Raw genomic sequence first — 21087 nt, 5'->3', positions numbered from 1 at the left:
GAAAAGTGCTGAGCAAACAGTTTAACGGACTCAAACCCTCAGGGGTATCAGAAAAGATCAACTTCGGCCACTGCTTTCTGATGTCTGGATGTTTCGTAAGGCTTGGCAGAGATCTTCGCTATATGCCTACCATCCAGGAACAGCATAACATGTAGACGTTTCTCAACATCTTCAGTATGTGTTCACTGGAGTGATATCACAAGCGTGAGGAATAAAGACTGGCCTGTGCTTGCACATTCATTCTCATGTATACACTGTGGAAGGAATGTTACATCTGTAAATGATTTAGTATAATACATCAAACTCATAGTTCGGCAATACAAGGCGAATCCATTTTTCAGTTACATGTGGGCCATTTAACATTCGTGACTAGGGCTTAGAATATTTGAAAAATATGCACGGTATCTCGAATAATTAAGCACGTTTTTGCCTTTTTGAGGCAGGTCAAATTCGGCATTCCTGCACTGAACTGCTTAGGGCTTCCTGCCTGTGACTGAGGACCATTCACACCTCATCAAGTCACTCATCTAAAAACTGATTTTTTTGTTAATGCTGCATTGTTTGTGTTGACGTTTGCTTTGCCCCCATGAGTAAAATGTTGAATTTGAACCCTACAGAAACCAACACCTGCAGGAGATGTCAAAGTGACTCAGGTACTCTTCTGTGTTTTAGCTTCATTTGGTTTGTGTGACACATCCAGTGGAGAGCTCGTTCTCTCTGTTCCTCTATCTTTCTCCCCTGCCATCGTCACCCTGGACATTCATTCTGTATTTTTTTTATTCATCTGTGAGCAGTCACAGGAGCTGAGTCACAGTGACACAGATGCTTTCGATGTGCTTCCTCTCGCAGGGGGTGTGTGTGTGGCTCGTTGGCTGTTGAATAGGCATCCATAACTGTATCACAGAAGCATGTGCTGCTCAGTTATGTTTTTATCATATTTTAAAAAAGTATTCCGCACTCACTTAATACCGCAGACAAGGAAAAGCTTTTTCAGACTGTGCCAGTCATTGCCAAATGCCTCTTTATTTCCTTATTTTATTACATATTACTACGTATGTGTAAGCAAAACCTCCATCTGTGTGTCCTTCACTTCTGGGGCCAGCCTCTGTGTTGTTAATGCCTTTTTGTGAGTAAGCCTTATTTCATTCATTGTACTTGCTTTTGTAGATACAATACAATATGATGTGGTTTATCAGTTCACCTAGAATCAAGCTATTTCTATTGATGCTTTAAAAAAAAAAAAAAAAAGAAAAAAGACCGTGTCAGGCATTGTCGGAATCTCTGGCAGCTCAAGTATTACATCTGCACTGACAAAAATCATTGCAGTTCGTCTGTTTTGATTATACACTAAACAGCCTCAGTGTACGGCTGTACTTGCGTAATAGTGATGTAACAGAATGTGAATATGTTCTCATTTGAACAGATAATGTGATCTAGAACGGTGCAGATATAGATATGAATCGGAGGTGCACTTTTTTCTCTCGGCAGAAAAGTTCACAGGATGTCTGAATACAGAGACTACAGACCCCATGGGACACAAGATAAATATTGTTAAGAAATTAGCATGAACGTGAGGTTATCCTTAGTAACTGCCTGGTCTGGTTTTGCTGTTTAAATTAGGCTGCTGTTTCAGTTATATTCTGGGAACCAATTAAATTCATTATCATAATATTGTGGCCAGGTACAAACAAAATTAATAACCTGTTGAGCGTGATTATCCCCCCAGCCCCCCCAGTTTCTAGAAGCATAGTAATAGGGTTCATATATTTTTTTTAAAAACTACTTTGGGTTTGCAGATATGAATATTTGGAGCACAGAGCAGATATAGATACAAATTGTGGCATTGCATTACACCCCTAGTTCATATGTGTTTAAAACTTTTTAAAGAATTTTAGTAGGTATGTGCAGCTCACCTGCTGTGTGTGTACAGATCTGTCCTGAGCCATTACATCAGAGGTAGGGGAGGCCATGATGTGACTCACTAGTCTCGATCAGGGTTTAACTGGTCCCGCTACATGTATGCAGTCTGCACTCAGCATCAACTGTAGTTTTAATTAGTATGTAGGCTTCTCTCATAAGGCAGGACCTGCATGATGTCATTAGATAATAGCAACGTGCTGCTGGGAACACACATCAACTGCACCTTCACACACTAAACAACACAATCGCAGCACTTGTGCTGTCAAGAATGTTTTATGGAAGTGGTCCATTTTCTGATGTGGATGATAACAGTGGTGGAATACCTCAAAGATTATTAACTCAAATAGTTTGCATGATAAATTGCATGATATATAGTTCCCAGAATTATATTTGTACTTAAGCAGATGGAGAGTAGTATTGTGAACATATTTTAGGGGGTGGTATTTGTATACCGTGTGTCTATGATGTGAATATACACACTGCTAAATTGCCCCCAGAGACTTTTAGTGTAATCTGACAGAGGAGCCTTGCTGGTATGATTTATGCAACTGGAATATTTATCTGCTTCACATGACAGCTTTTCACCAATTTGACATGTGATGTAGAATAAAATTACTAAACGCATCCTTTTAAGATTAGATATATGTATAAAAACTACAAATCAGCTTTATGACTTGACATTTCAGAAGAGAATATAGTCAGTGAAATCACGGCGAGGTCTCATACTGAGGTGGGCCAATGCATGTCTAACCACAAATTTTTTTCAGGATTTTATTTGAAAAGTAGCAAGAAATCCACCTTTCCACTGGCATCACTGGGTATTTTAATGGCCTAGTATTATAACTTAAAATATTCTGGGATTTTTCTTGACCAGCTTGCAGTTTTTACATGGGAACAGATTGAAAATTTCAGAACAAAATAAATATGGAGATTTTTCCAAAGTTGGGCACGTGTACCTTTTTCAAGAAATGTAAATAGGATATTAGGTGTCAGATTAACTTATAGTGATATTTTGTGTATTCGCCACATCTATTGTTTTATTTACACTCCAGTTCTGTACTTATGCACTGTGAAATATTACCAACCTTAACCTGCAACACCTTAAAATAACAGAAGCTGTGTTTATATAATGACACATCTGTTGTTGTTCTTATTATTGTTCTTTTTCTTATTATCATTATTATTATTATTATTATTATTATTATTAGTAGTAGTAGTAGTAGTAGTAGTACTATTGTTATTATTATTATTATTATTATTATTATTATAATATCCATTAGCTGGCCGAGTGAGGGGTTTGAATGATGTCATTCTAGGGCAGGAAGTGGCCTATTCTGTGGTGTCATGTGGATATGACAAGACAACAGAACATGATGGCCTGTAAACATTCGCCAGCATGGCAGCCATCCGGATTGAGCACTAATAACCTCACCACGCAGACAGAGAGAAAGAGCAGAGGGATAAAATAGAGCAAAGGAAATGTGATAGAGGATAATGGAAAACAGGGTTGAATATTGTTTCATGTTTTGAAGATACTGATGGGTAGTGTAGTCTAGTATAGAAATGCCCATTGTGTAAATCAAGAAGAAATTTGATTACTTAGAATATAAGTACTAACAACAACAACAACAACAATAATAATAATAATAATAATAATAATATATGCTAATGATTACTTATATTCAGTACTAACCTAACACTCACTTTCATTATCTTTCCCTGTGAATTGCTTTATTATATTATTATTATCCAAAAAAAATATTGCCCTTTACACATGCAAATCTTGCCTAATAATATAACATAAATCCTTCATCAGATGAAATGAAAATGCAGATAGGCCTACTTGCAGTGTAACTATCCAAAACATCATCACTTAATAATTCTCACCACTCTTAATAATCAAATCTTCTTTTCCCACAGCCTGCCTCTTCACATGCAGAGATGTAATACATTCAATGAATAAGTAATGGAAAGGACGAGGGCACTGTGCTGCGTTTGGCACAGTGGGCCGCCTGCTCGGGCCAGGCTGAAATCTGCTATCTGATAAGGCCAGACTGTGATTATGGAGTCAAGTGGAGTTCTCCACTTTGATGGCTTTGTTCGTTTTGGCCTTTCTCCATTACACCACTGTCTGTTTGTTGTAATCTCCATTTTATTAGTGATGGAAAGGCTTTGTTGCAGTTAAAAAGCTCATAACAAGGCGGTGGTTGAGATGTGGTGCAGGAATAGGGCTGCACGGCCTACAGGGGGAGCACACATATTTTGAGTAGATATGGGGGTTATTTGTGTAACCGGGGTGACAAAGACCACTGGAGACCTGCATGTTAGTGGATTTACCATGATCAGCAGGAGGGATTGATAGGCATCAGTTCACTAAACCACAATGTGCAACAGGGAACAGGGATAGGGCGAGTGAGACACTGAGATAGGTCATGTCTGAAATCTGTAGCTTGTTTGCCAGCTCTCTGGTGGGCCATGGACTGTTTTTCTCTCAGCAGATCCATTAGACGACGGAATGATCCGACACGTTAGGATCAGCAGAGCTTGTTTCCTAGGAGTCACTATGAAACATTTGCATTTACAGCATTTAGCTGTCCTCGTGCTAGTGCGAGCAGGCTATGGCCTAAGAATACCATAAAACTAAAACATTTTACATATTTAGCATGAGAATTAGTACAGCAAAGAAAATAGTACAAGCGTATCAAATGTATTTAGAATTTCGGTTCTTGGCATTTTGAACCTGATTTTTGAATAAGACAATCTGTTCTACAATAATTTAAAGCCCACTGGTCTCTCATTAAGATCTGTCAGGACTCCTTAAGCTATCAGTGCTGAAATGTCTTAATTGTAATAAATTTTGTGCTGTATTAAATTCTACATGTTAATGTGGCTATCGTGATTTCTATGACAATTACTGATCTGTAACGTGCACCCTGTGCCAGAGGATTTGTACTTTAGATTCGTACCCCACATCTAATAAGTGTGGCATGTTTTCCTGCCTCTGTTTGTTTACTTTGATATATTAGGTGTGCCTGTGAAGTGCCCAATCACCAGCTGTAGCACAGAATGGCCTGATGTTGGCTATGAACTAGAAACAGGCCATTAACGCTTTTGACGGGAAAATAATAAATGTAAACAAAGATTTATGGCATTTAGCAGTTGCTGACATTTATGTATTAAATGAAAACAAATGTAATGTAGGGTGTACTTTTTAAGCTTGTTGGAATATGGTGTTGCACTTGTGACGGCTTCTACCTAACCACTTTTCTGTCTGATTGAGGCAATTACTGTACATTAAATGATATAACATTGTGGTTGCCGACTTTCCTGGCATGATGCAGGATATTCAAAATCTAACTCTAGACTGTTTTTTTTTTATCAATCTCCCAAAATATATGAACAGTGAAACAAGCCATTTTCAAAAACTCTGAGAAAAAAAAAAATCAAAGGATATTCACAAATTCGCATTGTTAAATGACAAATCTTCTACTGGATTGTAAGACTTCTGGACACGCTAGTATATCATGAGCTGATGACTGCTGCTGGATAATTTGGTGTTAGTAGAGGCTCAGCACTGGATGACTGGTGCTCGCCTGGCCCAGTGGGATCCCTGCTGTGTGTCTGCTCTCTCTGCCTCCTGCTGCGTCTGTCTCTGGCTAAAGCGTGCCATTGCGTGCCAACCCTGGCATCCTGTTCTCCATCACCATACTGCAGACTGCCACAGAGCCAGCACACACATACACACCATCATACTGCAGGCTGTAGAGCCAGTACACACCAGCTCATCATACTCAACATTCGCGTTAACCCAGCCACAACACCGTGCTGCCTGCAGTCATTAACCCAACACATAGAACCATGGAGTCCAGAACACCTCTCTCCTGCAGAATGCCATAAATGCCAGAAAGGAGTGCCTTACTACGCATGTGACAGAGACATATTTCGCCCACTGCCAAGTTGCCAACACCCAATAAACAGCTAACACTGGAGCAGGTGTCTGTGGCAGAAAGAGGGAGGGAGAGAACAGTACAGAGAGAAGGATGAGAAGGAAATGGAGGCAGAACTGGGTGTGTTTGTGGGAGACGTGGTTAGAGCAGAATTAGTGACTGGAGGAAAAAAAATCAAAGGCTATTTAAAGAATAGCCTTTAGAAGAAAGGTGTTTTTGCTTGCTGATTAAAGGTGTTCAGATGTTAAAGCTAAGTACAGATTGTATTTAATATATATATATATATATATATATATATATATATATATATATATATATATATATTTGCACCTAATGCACAGGCTGATAGCAGGAGTGAGTGCTCTTCTCTTTGTTAGGTGTAGGAGGCGTACTAGCAGGGGACTACAGAGAGGAATTGGCAGGCATTGGCTGGCTGTAACCTGTCATATGTGTTCTAAGTTGGTCTTTTGTGAGAAAATAGCAGTTGCCAGCGTGCAGAGGTGGTGATTTAGCACGGAGATAAGCTCTCTGTAATGGCAGGGTGGAATAATTCTCATTTAAATAGGTGGGTGATTCCAGCCTCTTGCTCCGAGCCTGCTGCAACGGCTTTTCATGCCTGTCGTGTGGTGAGCCACACTCGCTTTCAAACGCGGCTCTTTTTGATATGTGTACCAATACACGGCCTTACTGTAATTGTATGTTTTATAACCTGGACAGACAAAGGCAGACACTGGGAGAACAATGAATAAAATGAATCACTGGAAATGTAATGAATACAGGTGTGCAAGAGGGATCGTGTGCCTTTCAAAGACGTGTGTGATAAAGCTGGGATGGAAGTGAAAATGTGTTCGGTGCACGTGGGTCTTCTCTGCTTGTCAGACGTGTGTTTGCTCGTTTACATTCACCCAGCATTAAGGGCACTGGAGACAGCTGAGCAGTCTTATTAGTCATTACTGGCTGATCGATACAGGGAGGAAAGAGCTAAAGCAGACGTCTGTCTCTGTGCACCAGATTGAGAGAGAGAGAGAACATGCACTCAGCTCAGAAAGCACTGCAGTCTCCCAGACAAGGAGAAAAAGACTCTTTAACACCACCCTCTGTGTCGAATAAGCACACAGGGCATTTTTTATTCTCTATCCACTGTCTCCGTGGAGGGGTCTCGGGAAGAAAGAGGACTATTGTTCCAGAGGATGAACTCATTTTGTATTAAAGGAAATATTTCATGCGCTGCCTTGCACTGTCTTTTTGATGGTGCAGTGAAGACCACACTGGCGAGGCAGTTCATAGCTTTTATTCATGCTGTATCCGAGTAGTACTGTACTGGACAGCATGGATCTCTTACATTTTCTCATTTCCTCCATTTCACTGCACACAGGTGTTTGAATAAACATGCAGAGAAAGAGAGAGAGAGAGAGTCCAAAGAGCACTTAAAGCACTTATTTGAGTCAGAGATATAGAGAAAGACAAACAGTAAACTGCTGCCATGACATGATTCACCATCCTCAGTTCTTGTCTCCCGTAGCTCAATCTCTCTCTTCCTCTCCTGCTTTTCATCCTCCCACCACAAGAAGACAAGAGCAGTCTTTTGTAGGATCACTGCTTACAATGCACTGCAGATGAAAAGCATATGATCCTGAGAAAGGCCGAAATGACTCTTAAACGCTTGGGGAAATACAGGACTGCAGTGTCCTCCTGTGGTAAAGGCTTAAACTGCAGCTTGAAATTGAAAGAGGATGTTATTGTCAGTGAAGGTTAAGGTGAGACGCTGATGTGTTATTGCATTGCAGTCTCGCAGAATTATTGGAGTTATCTTTTCTCCAGGATGGTTTCGCTTCTCATTTGTCACATCCTTGCACTAGAATGTATAATTTATCAACGGTCTGTTAAAACTGTGCTTTTAGTACTGAAATAAACAAGTTGGATCATGGTTATGAATGTAGATTATCTAAATGAAGAACAAATCACACTGCAAGTCCTATATTCAGGTATCACATTAATGTTCCTGTGCCTTGAAACTGTAGACTCATTATCTCTCTCTCTCTCTCTCTCTCTCTCTCTCTCTCTCTCTTTGTAGCACTGCTGTCGTCCTGGTGTGAGGAGCTGGGTAGGCTTCTCCTGCTGCGGCACCAGAAGAATCGTCAGAGCGAACCCCCGGGCAAAGTGCCTATGCAGCCACCCATGAACTCCATGAAGCCCTCGCTATCCCACGGGTCAGTATAAACTGCCTTAAGCGCTAGCCTGTCCCTCACTCGACCTTTTTCCAAACACTGAGTTGACCACTGCCTGTACCTGTATGACCCTAAAGCTGTTCTGTTCACTTTAACAACAGATATCCCACTGACTTAGGACATCTCTTTCAATTTTATATACACTTAACTGTCAGTTATACCTTTTGATCAGTTTATGATTAACACCAGAAACATTTTTATGGAACTAGGTCAGTGGGAACATGATGTTAATGCTAAGGTTGTGCTGAATTTAATTGCAGAACAGCCAGAACCACACTGTAGGGCTGTTAAGCAAGGCATTTAACTCCAACTGCACAGGAATAAACTTGGATTGCATTATGGCTCTGTTCTAAGTTGTTTTGGATACAAGCATCAGCTGAATGAATAAATGTAAATGAATGTAAATGACATACGCAAAATCTCTTCACAAGCTTGGGGATGGGAGGTGTGTGTGCACAGGTGTGAATGCAAATAAAAGAACAAGGTAATGCAACAGCAACTAAAGTCATCTCTTTGTTTCCTATTTTCAAAGCCTAGTCACTTTAATTTCACTTCGTTACTCTTAAGTGAATGACCTGAATGTAATTTCAACGAGAGGATTTTTTTTTTCATGCACACAAAGCCCTACTTATATTGAACGTTTACAATGAATAAAAAAGGTAAGGCTGTTCTTTTTTAAAAAATTTTTTATTGTAGACCTGTTGTTACCACCACTTGCCTGTACGTAATCTTTTCCAAGACACAAGCAGTCAAAGTTTTGTCAGCCGCACTACGTAAACATTGCATCATCGCAAGATGACTTTGATAGCCTGCAAACTGAAGACTCCCCAAGATAGAGAAAACATTTGATGATATCCCACCTTGCTTTAAACTTTTATCTGTGTAAGTCTGTAAAGAACTTGGGGAGGTAGAATTGTTTGTTGATGCAGTGCCAAAAGGCCTCAGGGGCATCTGAGCAGAGAAGTGCTGGCTCAATGAAGTTATGTTTAATAGAACATTCTGTACTCAGGGCCTGAGCTCTGATTGGTTGCCAAGGAAGTCTCCCTGGTGAATCTTATAGCTTTGGTTCCATGAGAAACAATAAAGAAGAATTCTCTCTTCAATGGAGAACAAAGTCAGCACACCTCCCCATACATGGCTTATTGTTGCTTCAGAGCTCGGATGTTGTTTTTAGCTCATGTAGCCGATGTGTTTGGTTGGTTTTCAGTGATGGGTCCTTTCCGTATGACTCGGTTCCCTGGCAGCAGAATGCCAACCAGGCCCCAGGCTCACTGTCAGTGGTGACGACTGTGTGGGGGGTGACCAATACATCACAAAGTCAGGTGAGACAGACAAGTAACGACAGGCACTAATGTATGAAGAGCTCCCATTTGAATATCTCTGATATTTTATTCATATAATTGACAACTAAAGGTTTAATCCTGCTGTTATTAAAATAGGTATTGGGCAACCCCATGGCTAACACAAACAACCCCATGAACCCTGGAGGCAATGGAATTGGGTCTGGCATGTCAGCCAATAACCCAGGGCTGAACTCCCCTCAGTTTCCTGGCCAACAGCAGCAGTTCTCAGCCAAAGGTGGCTCCAACCAGGCCTACATGCAGCAGGGCATGTACGGGCGAACAGGGCATCCTGGAGCTGGAGGATTTAGCGGGAGGTGAGTGTTCAAAACCGCAGCACTGACAAATCACTGCACCAGAATGAAACATGTTGACAGAAAAGTTACTGCACAAAGAGAGGAGTCTCTCCTTGCCCCATTCTGTGAGAAATTCAATAAACATGGGCAATGAGGCTTCCATTAGTGACATTTGATATTTTATTCGAATGCCAAGCCAACACTTAGCTCAGGGATGTTAGTCTTCCAGGAGTTTTCTCAAAAGAGATGATATCACCTTCCCAAGGTGCCAAGCTGAAAGAGAGTGAGAATAGTCATTAAGAATGTATCTAAAAATCCAGTAGGCTCAATGATGTCGGTTGTTTTTTAATCAAAGAGAAAAGCTTTCTCTTATTTGTTTATTTGTCTTCTTAGTTTATCTTAAAGTACATTGGAATCTTGCTATTTTAGTCTACGTAGGCGTATATTAAGATCATTAGGTTTGGATATAAAGGTTGTTTTTTTTTTGGTTTTTGCAGTTACCCGGGTGGTCCGAATGCTCCAAGTGGCATAGGCATGCCCCCTCACACTCGGCCTCCGTCCGACTTTACCCAGCCTGCTGCTGCTGCCGCTGCTGCTGCTGTCGCTGCTGCTGCTGCCACTGCAACAGCAACTGCCACGGCAACTGTGGCTGCCCTGCAGGAAACCAACAAGGACATGAACCAGTATGGACAGGTGAATAATGTCCATTCAGTCAGACTTCCCTTGCTTACTTATTGACTAATATAGTCAGAACCAGGCAAGTAAGATATCATTTACAAGTGTGTGACTTGCCACAGACACTGTAAGAGTAGAATAAGAAATACAGTAAAATAAAAAACTAAATGAATGTATTAAAGATTAAAATAATATTACAATAATGCTGAAATTATTATGTGCTGTATGTACACAGTAAACATTACATGACAGCTGGAAAGTATAGTTAGAATGATTATTTTTCATATGTGTGTAATTATAATGTTTGCTTTTTCCAGATGTGCTCATCATTTCAGATGGGCCCTGCGCAGGGCTATAACAGCCAGTTTATGAACCAGCCCGGACCCCGGGGACCGCCGGCCATGGCAGGAGGCATGAACCCAGCTGGCATGGGTGCTGGCATGAACAGCTCCAATATCAGCGGCCCTCCAATGGGCATGAACCAGCCCAGGGCACCAGGAATGGGGCCGTTTGGGGCCCATGGCCAAAGGATGCCCCAGCAAGGATACCCAGGCCCCAGATCTCAGTCCATGCCAATGCAGGGCACAAAGAGGCCCTATCCTGGAGAAGTGAGGATACATCTCTAGCCAATACATAATATATTATTTTCATCTAAATTATTATCAGTATTATCAATGTACATATTGATAATACTGATAATATTGACATATCAATGAACATATTGACATATCAATGTACATATTTACAGTTATGTCTCTTCATTTTATTTCACCTTGTCACACTCAGCTCTAATAAACTGAACATAATTTCTGTAGCCATAAATATGATAAGCATTTTTTTTTATGTTGATAAGATGCATTAAGCCAGTAAGGTATATTTTCAACTTTTTGGAAAAACTAAAAGAGTAGAACACAAGTTGTACTGGTCATAATGTTTTTTTTTTTTTTTTTTATTTAGAAATTACATCTGAAAAGTTTAATACATAATTGTGTTATTATTCTCTTTTCAGCCCAACTATGGGGGACAGCAGTTTGGACCTAATGGCCAGTTCCCCAATCAGCAAGGACAGTATCCAAACCCTAATGCGTCCAGAGCCCTGCCCTCTCCCAGTTACCCCGGCCAGAGGATGCCAGGCCAGCAGGGAGCAGGCCAGTACCCACCTTCAGGAGTACCCATGGGCCAATACTACAAGGTAAGTGTCACAAACTGCTAAGTGCAAAGCAGTATCACACTTCATTTTTCACAGCTCATCATGTGCTTTTTTTTCCCCTTCAGCAGGAGCCATTTAATGGCCAAAATAATAATTTCTCTGGAGGTAGTTATGGCTATAATCAAGGCAGTGGGGTAAGCAGTTCCTCTCATTCGCTTTGTGGTTTTCTTGCTCTGTGCTTGATATGTTAGTGTTTTCACTCTCCCTTGAGTCCAGCATCATAGGAGAAAAATTAAAAGAAATGGCAAAACAAAACTCTCTCTGAGTTCTTGGTGAATTAGTTTTCCTATGAGAAGAACTATTTGGATTCATTGTTCCTTGCTCAGGAAGGAACAATTAATTTTTTAAGTATAAAAAAAAATACTCATTAACCCTATGATGCTAGACTTATGGGACACCATGATATGTTACGTTTATCAAGACATACACTGCAGAAAGTTACATCTTATCAAAGGGAAAATATATTGAGCATGGTCAGATTTATTTAGTATTTCCTATAATAAGATTACAGTTAACCAAATATAAGATTATTAAATCTATTTCTAGACATTTTTAGTCATTTCAAACTTCACGTCTTATTCTATTAGCAGATAACGTTGCTTCTTCCTAGAAATAAATGTTTAAAATTAGAAGGGAAAAAAAAAAATTCTGCCAATAAAAAATAAAGTCTGGAAATAGGTTTTAGTAAGCTTAGATTTGATATTTTCACTTGCTAAGATGTAATTCTTTGCAGAGTAATAATTAAAACTCTTTTTAATGTTACTACATTGGATCCTTATAAATTTACTAATGAAATTTTGTTTATTAAATATTTGATTTGACTTTAGGACTGTTATTTGTAGCTCCTGATCGTTGAACATGAGGGCTATCCTTCTGTGTGTATCAATAAAACAAATACATGTAATAAATGAAAATGTATATGTATGTTTCCTCTCTTAGCCTCCTCGGCAGGTTGTGAACTATCCTCATTCACCCGTTCCTGGGAATCCCACACCGCCCATGACTCCAGGAAGCAGTATCCCTACATACCTCTCGCCCAACCAGGATGTCAAGCCTCCTTTTCCCCCTGATTTGAAACCGAATATGACGTCACTGCCTCCACCACCGAGTGAGTGTCACTGACAGCACAATTTAAAGCTTTTCAGTCCGCTTTATTAAAACCTCGGCATCAGTCAGCAGTGAAGTGAAGTGTTTGATCCTCTTAACACCTTCAGGTGGGTGAGAAGAAGTCCCACTGCTCGTTTATCTCGCTTCAGTCTACATCACATCTGCACTGAGTGCATTCATAATACATGCATTTCAGTGGGAAGGGTGAAACGATGTGACCCTGAAAGCAAAGTTCAACCACATATAATGCAGCGGGTGTCAGTTAAAAAGCTAAGTACTCATGGCATTTGTGCGAGCGTGTGTGAGCTAATGCTGTGTATTGCTTTTAGCTAACCCCAATGAGGAGCTGCGGCTGACCTTCCCCGTACGTGATGGTGTGGTGCTCGAGCCATTCAGACTGGAGCACAACCTGGCTGTCAGCAACCACGTCTTCCACCTGCGGCCCTCTGTTCATCAAACACTCATGTGGAGGTGTGTGAATTCTAAATAAATAAATAAATAAGTGATGATACAATAATAATAATAATTATAATAATAATAATAATAATAATAATAATGATAATAATAATAAGTTTTCATTTATTTAGATGCATGGAATGCAGCTGTATTCAGTTGAGTGCAAACGTTTGTATACCCTTACGAAAATTGGCATACACAATGAAAATGAATTAATAACAATACATGTCATTGGTCACATTAAGAGAAGTGCCATCATTACCACAAGTAACAAAAAAGATCAGTGTATGTCAGGGGTTCTCAGATTTCTGCTTCCAGGAAGCCGTTTAACTGTAAAATAAGCTCCATGGAGCCCCTCAGTACATTTATAGACAATATATTTATTTTATGAACATAATCCATCTGCTTAAATATTAGGCTCATTATTAACATGTGTCAGAAATACTATGGGTATTTATCTGAGCCTTAGAGATTTTTATTCCTGACGTTTCATTCATATTTTTATTAAAACACTTTTTCATAAAAAAAAAAAAAAATGAGATTCACAATGACATTATTTATAGACCTCATATAACTCATTTTTGAGTTATTGAGGTTTTGATTAATTTAATTCAAGTGACCAGGTAAAAAGGCTAAGAACTTAAGAAGGAGTGATAATGACTAATATAATAATAACTTTGATAATAACTTTGATAATGGCTGTGATTTTCAGCACTGTGACAAAATGGAAAATAAAATCGAAGATTTTTCATGTGAGCATGTTAGATTTGGTGGAAAGCTGCACTTCAAATTTACCACGTTCATGCATACATTCATTCATCTTCATAAGTGATTTATCTTGGTCAGTGATGGTATGATTTAAATAAATTATCTGTTTGTATTTTGGGATATAGAACTTGAAGCGTTTCAGAAACTATCTCAGGCAGGTACAAACAGAATTTCTTTGGAAGTGGGAGAGAGTGAGATTAAAATGCGCATCTGGATGCTCACCCTTTGGCTTTATAACTGTCTTCAATGCTTTTGAATATTCTCTTAACAACCTTGTGAACAACCTCCTGTCATGTGCACTTTTCTGTCATATCCCACAAATTTGATACATGGAATGCAAACGCATGTAATATATATATTTTAAACAAGCATGCTAGTGTGTTAATCAGGTTGATCTGGTTGGTGTTAGGTCTGACCTGGAGCTGCAGTTTAAGTGCTACCACCATGAGGACCGGCAGATGAACACGAACTGGCCAGCGTCGGTGCAGGTCAGCGTTAATGCCACGCCACTCACCATCGAGAGAGGAGACAACAAGACATCCCACAAACCCCTGCACCTGAAGCATGTGTGTCAGCCGGGAAGGAACACCATCCAGATTACCGTCACAGCCTGCTGCTGTGTGAGTACTGCTGCGCTTCAGCTAACAGCCATGTTTTGAATAATGCATAGCTTCTCATTTACTGACCTTGTTTAACGGAACCCTAGTGATTCAGTGGTTAACACTTTGAGTTGTTGACCTTAAAGTTGTGAGTTTAAAGCCCAGAGCGTCACCATTAACTCTCATGCTGTGTAGTTACATTTTATTCTAGTCTCAATTATAAGTCATATTGGATAAAATGTGTATACTAAATGAAGCAAATGTAGAATATAATGACAGCACTGGTTTGGTTTAGCAGCTCTGTGTGTGTGTGTGTGTGTCTGTGTGTTGTATCTGTGTGAATTTGGTATCAGTTTCTGCTGGAAAAGCAAATGGCACAAAGGAGATATCATTATCCCAGGGCACTAATATAAAGGAGATTGGATGGTGTGGGAGTCTCGCTGGTGTGTGTTAACACATGTCTGCTCTTGTCGCAGTCTCACTTGTTCGTGCTGCAGCTGGTGCACCGGCCGTCAGTGAGATCCGTCCTGCAGGGCCTTCTCAAGAAGAGGCTCCTGCCAGCAGAACACTGCATTACCAAAAGTAAGTGCACACAGTCTACAATGAACTGAATTCTGTATTATATTATAGAATTGGCTGAGTTGTGTTTAAAGTAGAGATGCACCGATGTATCGGCTGATAAAGGCAATTTTTCATGGTATCGGCTATCGGCTGATAGTTTAAAAGCATCCGATGATCAGGGCTGATTATATCTTGTCAATCAAAAGAGGGCGGGAAAACACATCGATTTCATGCTGTGTGTAAAGATGATGTCTCTTGTGTGGAATTACTTTGAATTGGGTGACAATGATGGCAAAACTGCAGTTTGTAAGCTATGCACTGCATGTTAATGAATGGGTGCTTTTACACCGGATACTGCAGCCGTGAAACAAGAGTTTCGGCGTCGAGTCAAAGTTTTTTTGCAGTGCTGCTCGAGCTGAATTAAAGCACCAGTACACTGTAGAAAGATTTAAATGAAGATGAGTTGAAAAAAAATATATATATATTGCACAGAAAAATATATTTGTACAGTAGTATATTTCATATGTATTTCATTTATATTAGACCTATAAATTATGAGTTTGATGTTCAGTGATTGAGTAGAAATGCTTTTGTTTGTGGTGAGTAAATGTGAGCCTAACAGGAGGTTTTTTATTTACAATTCAGTCAGTGTTAATATGAATTAAGAACATTCAATAAGTTAAGAAATCTTACTTTAATCTTCAGAATTTAGTTCATGTGTTAATGTTAATGTGAGTGATGTGTTTTCTGTTGGAGACCCGTTACTGTGAAACAACTTGTTGAAATGGAGAGAATAAAGTTTTTATTTGCATTTCCTTCAGAATTGTGGAATTAATTATTATTAATTTAAAAGTAGGCAGAAAAGGCAGAACTATCGGTTATCGGTATCGACCGATATCACTTTGATTAATTGGGTATCGGTATCGGCTGAGAAATTTAGTATCGGTGCATCTCTAGTTTAAAGCCGTTTTAAAGTCTTTGATATACGCACATCTCTGAACGAATCACAACACCTGCAAATGAATTCTGTATTAATACGTCAGGTTTTAAACCAAAGCTTACTGTTAACAGGCTGCATTGCATGGTGGAAAAATTGTTTAGTGCAATATATACTATTAATAATCCAGAGAGACATATTATTAATAATAACTTATTTATTGTAATAACTTAATAATAATATTTAATAAAATAGTTGTAATAAAACTAGATTTTATTTTATTTTAATGTTGTTTTATTTTTCACTCAAGGACATGCGTTACAGTGATATATATATATATATATATCAAACCTAAGTGGGTTTTTAGGGACTGATTTGTTTCCTGCCTAAGAACACCCATACCAAATGATAAAATCACTGTAACGTAAACCCTCTCATGGCTTATTGCTTTAGACTGTTATTCATATCTCTTTGTTGCTTTCTGCTTCATCCTTTCTTCTTCTGCTTGCTGATTTCCTCATCCTCTGTGTGCAGTAAAGAGAAATTTTAGCAGTGTAGCAGCGTCCTCTGGGAACGCGACACTGAATGGAGAGGATGGCGTGGAGCAGACGGCCATCAAAGTGTCCCTAAAGTGTCCCATAACATTCCGGCGGATCCAACTCCCAGCCCGGGGACACGATTGCAAGCATGTGCAGGTAAACAGTCAAAAAAAAAGTTCAAAATGACATGTAAACACAACTCAGAACGCTACAGCCTTCAGATTGTTATCTGAATATGATAAAAATATTATGGGATGAAAACCTTAGATTTCTTGAGGTCAGTTGACACCAGATGCATTTCTACAGCAATTTTGAAGTCACACATCTGGCGCAAGTCACACATAACTGAAACGCTTCCATGTTAGTCAGTGTTGCAGTCCACACCGGCTCTGTGAGAGAGACAATTTCTGTGTATGAAAGTGTGAGCCCACTTTTCACACATGCCTGTAAATAATCCATAATTTCCATACAAACCCATTCAAATCCCACTTTTTATGTTATGAACCAGAGATGGAAACTCAAGTCTGCGACTTGGACTCGAGTCACAAAAAAAATATTACTCAAGACTTGTACTTGAAGAGAGAGACTCGTGAAAAACACAAGTCATTTTGGTTTGAACTTTCACAGCTTTCACGATTATGTTTACTACTATGACAGCATCATGCAGCACATTTTTCTATTCATTCCTCATTCATTCATTCCCTATTCATCAGTATGTGCTGATATCACAACAATTCATCTCTAAACACACCAAGCCAGCATTATTATATACACGCCTGACGCACCTGACACATGACGCACTTCTTCCATTGGAAAAGTGCTGTTATATAAATGAACAACAAACAAAAACAATGTAGTCAAGTCTTACCTTGTGATAATCTTCGTGTTATTTAATTTGAAAGGCAATTAATTAATCCAAAGGGAAGCCGCTGTGTTACGCAGCTGTCAGGGGCGTACTGTCCATTTTCAACCTGTACAAATATTTCCATGTCCTTTTCATGTCCCCTCCCCCTCCCCTGCTACCATATGCATATAATATCCAAGCTTACCAAGTTAAATTGCATCTATACACGGCACTTACTAGAGGATTGCCTTACCCATCATTGCTTGAAAACTACAGCAAACTCAAATAGCTCCAAATACACAGCACGTTGGAATTTTGCACTAAATGAGAAAAAAATTATATCTTTCCTGAATTTTCTATGAATATTCTGTTGGATCAAATGTAATAGTTTGAAAGTTACAGTTTTTCATTACTGATTTAATTTTGATTGAATGATTTAAGTAAAGTATTGTGTGCTTTATTAGACAATTTTGAATAAATGAACAAGACACTCTGTAGAAGTAATCAGTTTTAATATTTCACAATTGATTTATTACAATAAACATTCATTACAATAACGAGCTGAAAGAACTATTGATAAAAATAGAACAGAGACTTGAGACTTATGAACATGTTTGTTATGAAGACTACTTAAACTCAATCATTTTGTTAAGTTGTGATTGTGCTTTTTGTTCACTGTCTCAGTGTGTCATGACACCTTTTTTAAGTGAACTGTTACAATTATAGCTGGTTCAACTTTAACTGTCACCACTTTCCATGTTCCATATACACTGTTATGCTTATAGGTGCTATTTAAAAAAAAAAAAAAGAACAATAAAGTAATGTGTCACAAGTGTAGCACTCGGGATATTTGCAGTGTGAATCAAATGGATGATGCTGTGGAAGTGCATTGTTAAATGTTGCATCCAATGAATTTCTTGTTGAATTTTTGTGAATTAGTGATAGGTATTTCGTTTTGATGTTCTGCCATGATTTTCAGCTTTTACCCCTCACGAGGATAGAATAGTGTTACTATTATTGATGTTACCTCTCATCTGCAGTGCTTTGACCTGGAGTCCTACCTGCAGCTGAACTGTGAGAGAGGGACGTGGAGGTGTCCTGTATGCAAGTAAGTTGCAAAATTCAACCACTGTTTTTACTTTTGGACCAAGAGAATGTTTTTGTCATTTTACATAACTTCATAGTTTATACGGCTCTCTCTGTTCCTAGTAAAACCGCGTTACTGGAAGGTCTGGAAGTGGACCAGTACATGTGGGGAATTCTCAATGCCATCCAAAAGTATGTATGAGTAAAAACCACATACTCTCGTAAACTATTGAACTTTTTTCTGCGTACGTCCAGTTTTTAGACCTGTCCAAACTTTTAGCATTGTCATAACCCTGGATATTTTTGGTTTTTCGCACTCCTTAGTTCGGAGTTTGAGGAGGTCACAATTGACCCCACATGTAGTTGGCGGCCGGTGCCCATAAAGTCTGACCTGCACATAAAGGAGGATCCAGATGGCCCTCTTGCCAAGCGCTTTAAAACCATGAGTCCCAGTCAGATGATCATGCCTAACGTGATGGATATGATCGCTCAGCTGGGGCCGGGACCCTCACCCTACACCTCCCTCCCACCTCAGCATGGAGGGAACAACACAGAGTACGCCAGCCAAGGTAGCGATCATGAGTCCAGCTACTCCAGCTTAAATCAACTCAAACTGTTATATTCCTCCAGCAATGATTTTTCCATTTGACTCAATTTCTCAGGTACACATGAACATTCTTTTTTTTAAATGCCATATTTATATCACAGACATTATGATCACTTTTGCATGATTTCAGCTTGGTGACATAAAAGTATTACAATTTGACTGGCCTGTAAATATGGAACAAAAAAACAAACAATTTTATTTCATGTCATGTGACCTTCGTGTCTGTATTGCTCATTGACCTGCCAAGCATATATAGGGGTTTTTATGTGTCTATATTTCTATCAATATAGTTTTATCCTGCTCATCTTTTAGCTGTAAATAAGACTGGGTACATGTCAATAGATTTTACAGTTTCATTATTTGAAAACCAAAGAAATGGCATGGCCATTTGTAACTATTGAACAGAACCTAGTTTTTTCTAAGTCTTTTGCAAGATTTGGTTTTTCTTTTGGTTTGACTCATTTGTTCACTATATTAAGAGTCATATATACACCTGCAGGTTTTTAAACAGCTCAGTAAAGTGAGTATTCCTCTCTCTCTCTCTCTCTCTCTCTCTCTCTCTCTCTCTCTCTCTCTGTGCCTCTGGCTAATCGTGCCTGAGGTTACAGCTTCTCATTACTCTTCTCTGCTTTTGTTTGTCAGGCAACAGTTACCAGGGCCATGGAAACTTTGATTTTCCACACAGTAATTCTGGTGGAGGAGCTCCAATAAATGACTTCATGCACGGCCCTCAGCTTTCACACCCTCCGGATGTACCCAACAACCTCATGGGTCCAGACAAACCTCTGAGCCACGGCATGGCCGACTCGGTAAGACACTTGCATAGAAACCCATCCAGATTTCTGACATAAGCTCCTCTCATCGGGTCGGCCTCTCGTCCAGAACCTTGCTGCTCTCGTTCAAGTGTTGTTTATATTAAACACTCCAGAGTCTTGTTTTTTATTCATTTGTTGACAGAACCTGTTTGGTATTTCTTTTTACAACATACTCTCATCGGCACTTGTTTGGAGAGGAGAGGAAATTGGACGAAGTTGTCTTTAACCCTTATGTTCAGATCAAAATGACTCATTTTTGAATATTTACGAAAGGTGGAATAATTCTTTCAAAAAATAGTTACAGTTTGTTACAGAGGTTCTGTTCAGGTTTACTTGATCTAAAAGTAAATAGATTAAATAAAGATTTAAAAAACTGGTAAATATGAAACAGAAAGGTCCTGTCACATGACCTCCCTCTCTTATTTGGTTACACACTCCTGGCATTAGGAGTATCATAAGAATATCATATCATTTATCATTTTAAGATAAATTTATAATTGTATTGTTATTAAATAAATTGTGATTCCCTGGGTTAATGGGACATCCATTGCTGACTAAACCGCCATATTATGAACCTGGTATTATCCTTCGAGGTCCATCTGCATGGCTCTAACCTGTATGTGTCTGGCTGCTCATGCTCCCCAATACCCATGATGCCTCACTGCCTCTCTCTGCTCTCCCTGTAGATGCCTCATCCTGTGAGTGCTGAGCAATCCCATGCTTCTATGCCACCAGGCATGCACGTATCGCCCCACCCCAACAGCCAATCAGCACAGCCATTACATCACAGCGGCCCTTCATCTGGCCCTCCCCCACGGCAAGCCCCGCCCCTGCAGCAGCAACAGCCTGGCCCCAACAGCCACACGCACGGTGACATGACCTTTAACCCTGGTGCTGAGGGCCAGGTGGGCGGTCAAGGGGCAGCAGACATGCCCGAGCCCTCTCTGGAGGTGAGAACCGTCAGCACCGCATTAGTCATTTCCCTGCGCTTTGCGCGGTCACACACTGCGAACCCGTTTTGCAAAGTCATGGCTGGCTTAAATGGGAAAAGGAAACAAAAGTGTATTCAGTTTTAATAGAAATGGAGTATATGTCAGTTGTCAGTTATCCAAGCACTTTTAAAAGTTTAGTAGTAGTAGGGCAAAGTATGTA

At 39.6% G+C, this 21087-nt stretch overlaps 1 protein-coding gene across 11 annotated transcripts in view; it reads left to right on the top strand.

Moving 5' to 3' along the window:
* The window catches only part of zmiz1a (zinc finger, MIZ-type containing 1a), a 125339-nt gene that overhangs the window by 100328 nt on the left and 3924 nt on the right, over positions 1–21087 (top strand). For 4 of the 11 annotated variants that reach the window (XM_047154145.2, XM_047154144.2, XM_047154143.2 and 1 more), the window contains 19 exons: positions 618–653; positions 7942–8077; positions 9303–9417; positions 9535–9752; positions 10229–10424; positions 10724–11014; positions 11416–11598; positions 11682–11750; positions 12556–12724; positions 13053–13194; positions 13311–13334; positions 14357–14567; positions 15023–15128; positions 16579–16739; positions 18468–18535; positions 18637–18705; positions 18838–19082; positions 19763–19929; positions 20622–20885. In XM_047154145.2, coding sequence (XP_047010101.1) covers positions 618–653; positions 7942–8077; positions 9303–9417; positions 9535–9752; positions 10229–10424; positions 10724–11014; positions 11416–11598; positions 11682–11750; positions 12556–12724; positions 13053–13194; positions 13311–13334; positions 14357–14567; positions 15023–15128; positions 16579–16739; positions 18468–18535; positions 18637–18705; positions 18838–19082; positions 19763–19929; positions 20622–20885 — 2870 coding nt within the window. The remainder of the gene's footprint in view (positions 1–617; positions 654–7941; positions 8078–9302; positions 9418–9534; positions 9753–10228; positions 10425–10723; positions 11015–11415; positions 11599–11681; positions 11751–12555; positions 12725–13052; positions 13195–13310; positions 13335–14356; positions 14568–15022; positions 15129–16578; positions 16740–18467; positions 18536–18636; positions 18706–18837; positions 19083–19762; positions 19930–20621; positions 20886–21087) is intronic. The other 7 variants (XM_017464285.3, XM_017464296.3, XM_017464294.3 and 4 more) reach the window with 4 other exon arrangements.

This window comes from Ictalurus punctatus, chromosome 3, assembly GCF_001660625.3.
Source record: "Ictalurus punctatus breed USDA103 chromosome 3, Coco_2.0, whole genome shotgun sequence".
NCBI lineage: Eukaryota > Metazoa > Chordata > Actinopteri > Siluriformes > Ictaluridae > Ictalurus > Ictalurus punctatus.
Note: the sequence above shows the minus strand (reverse complement) of the source record. Positions and strands in the feature narration are given on the sequence as shown.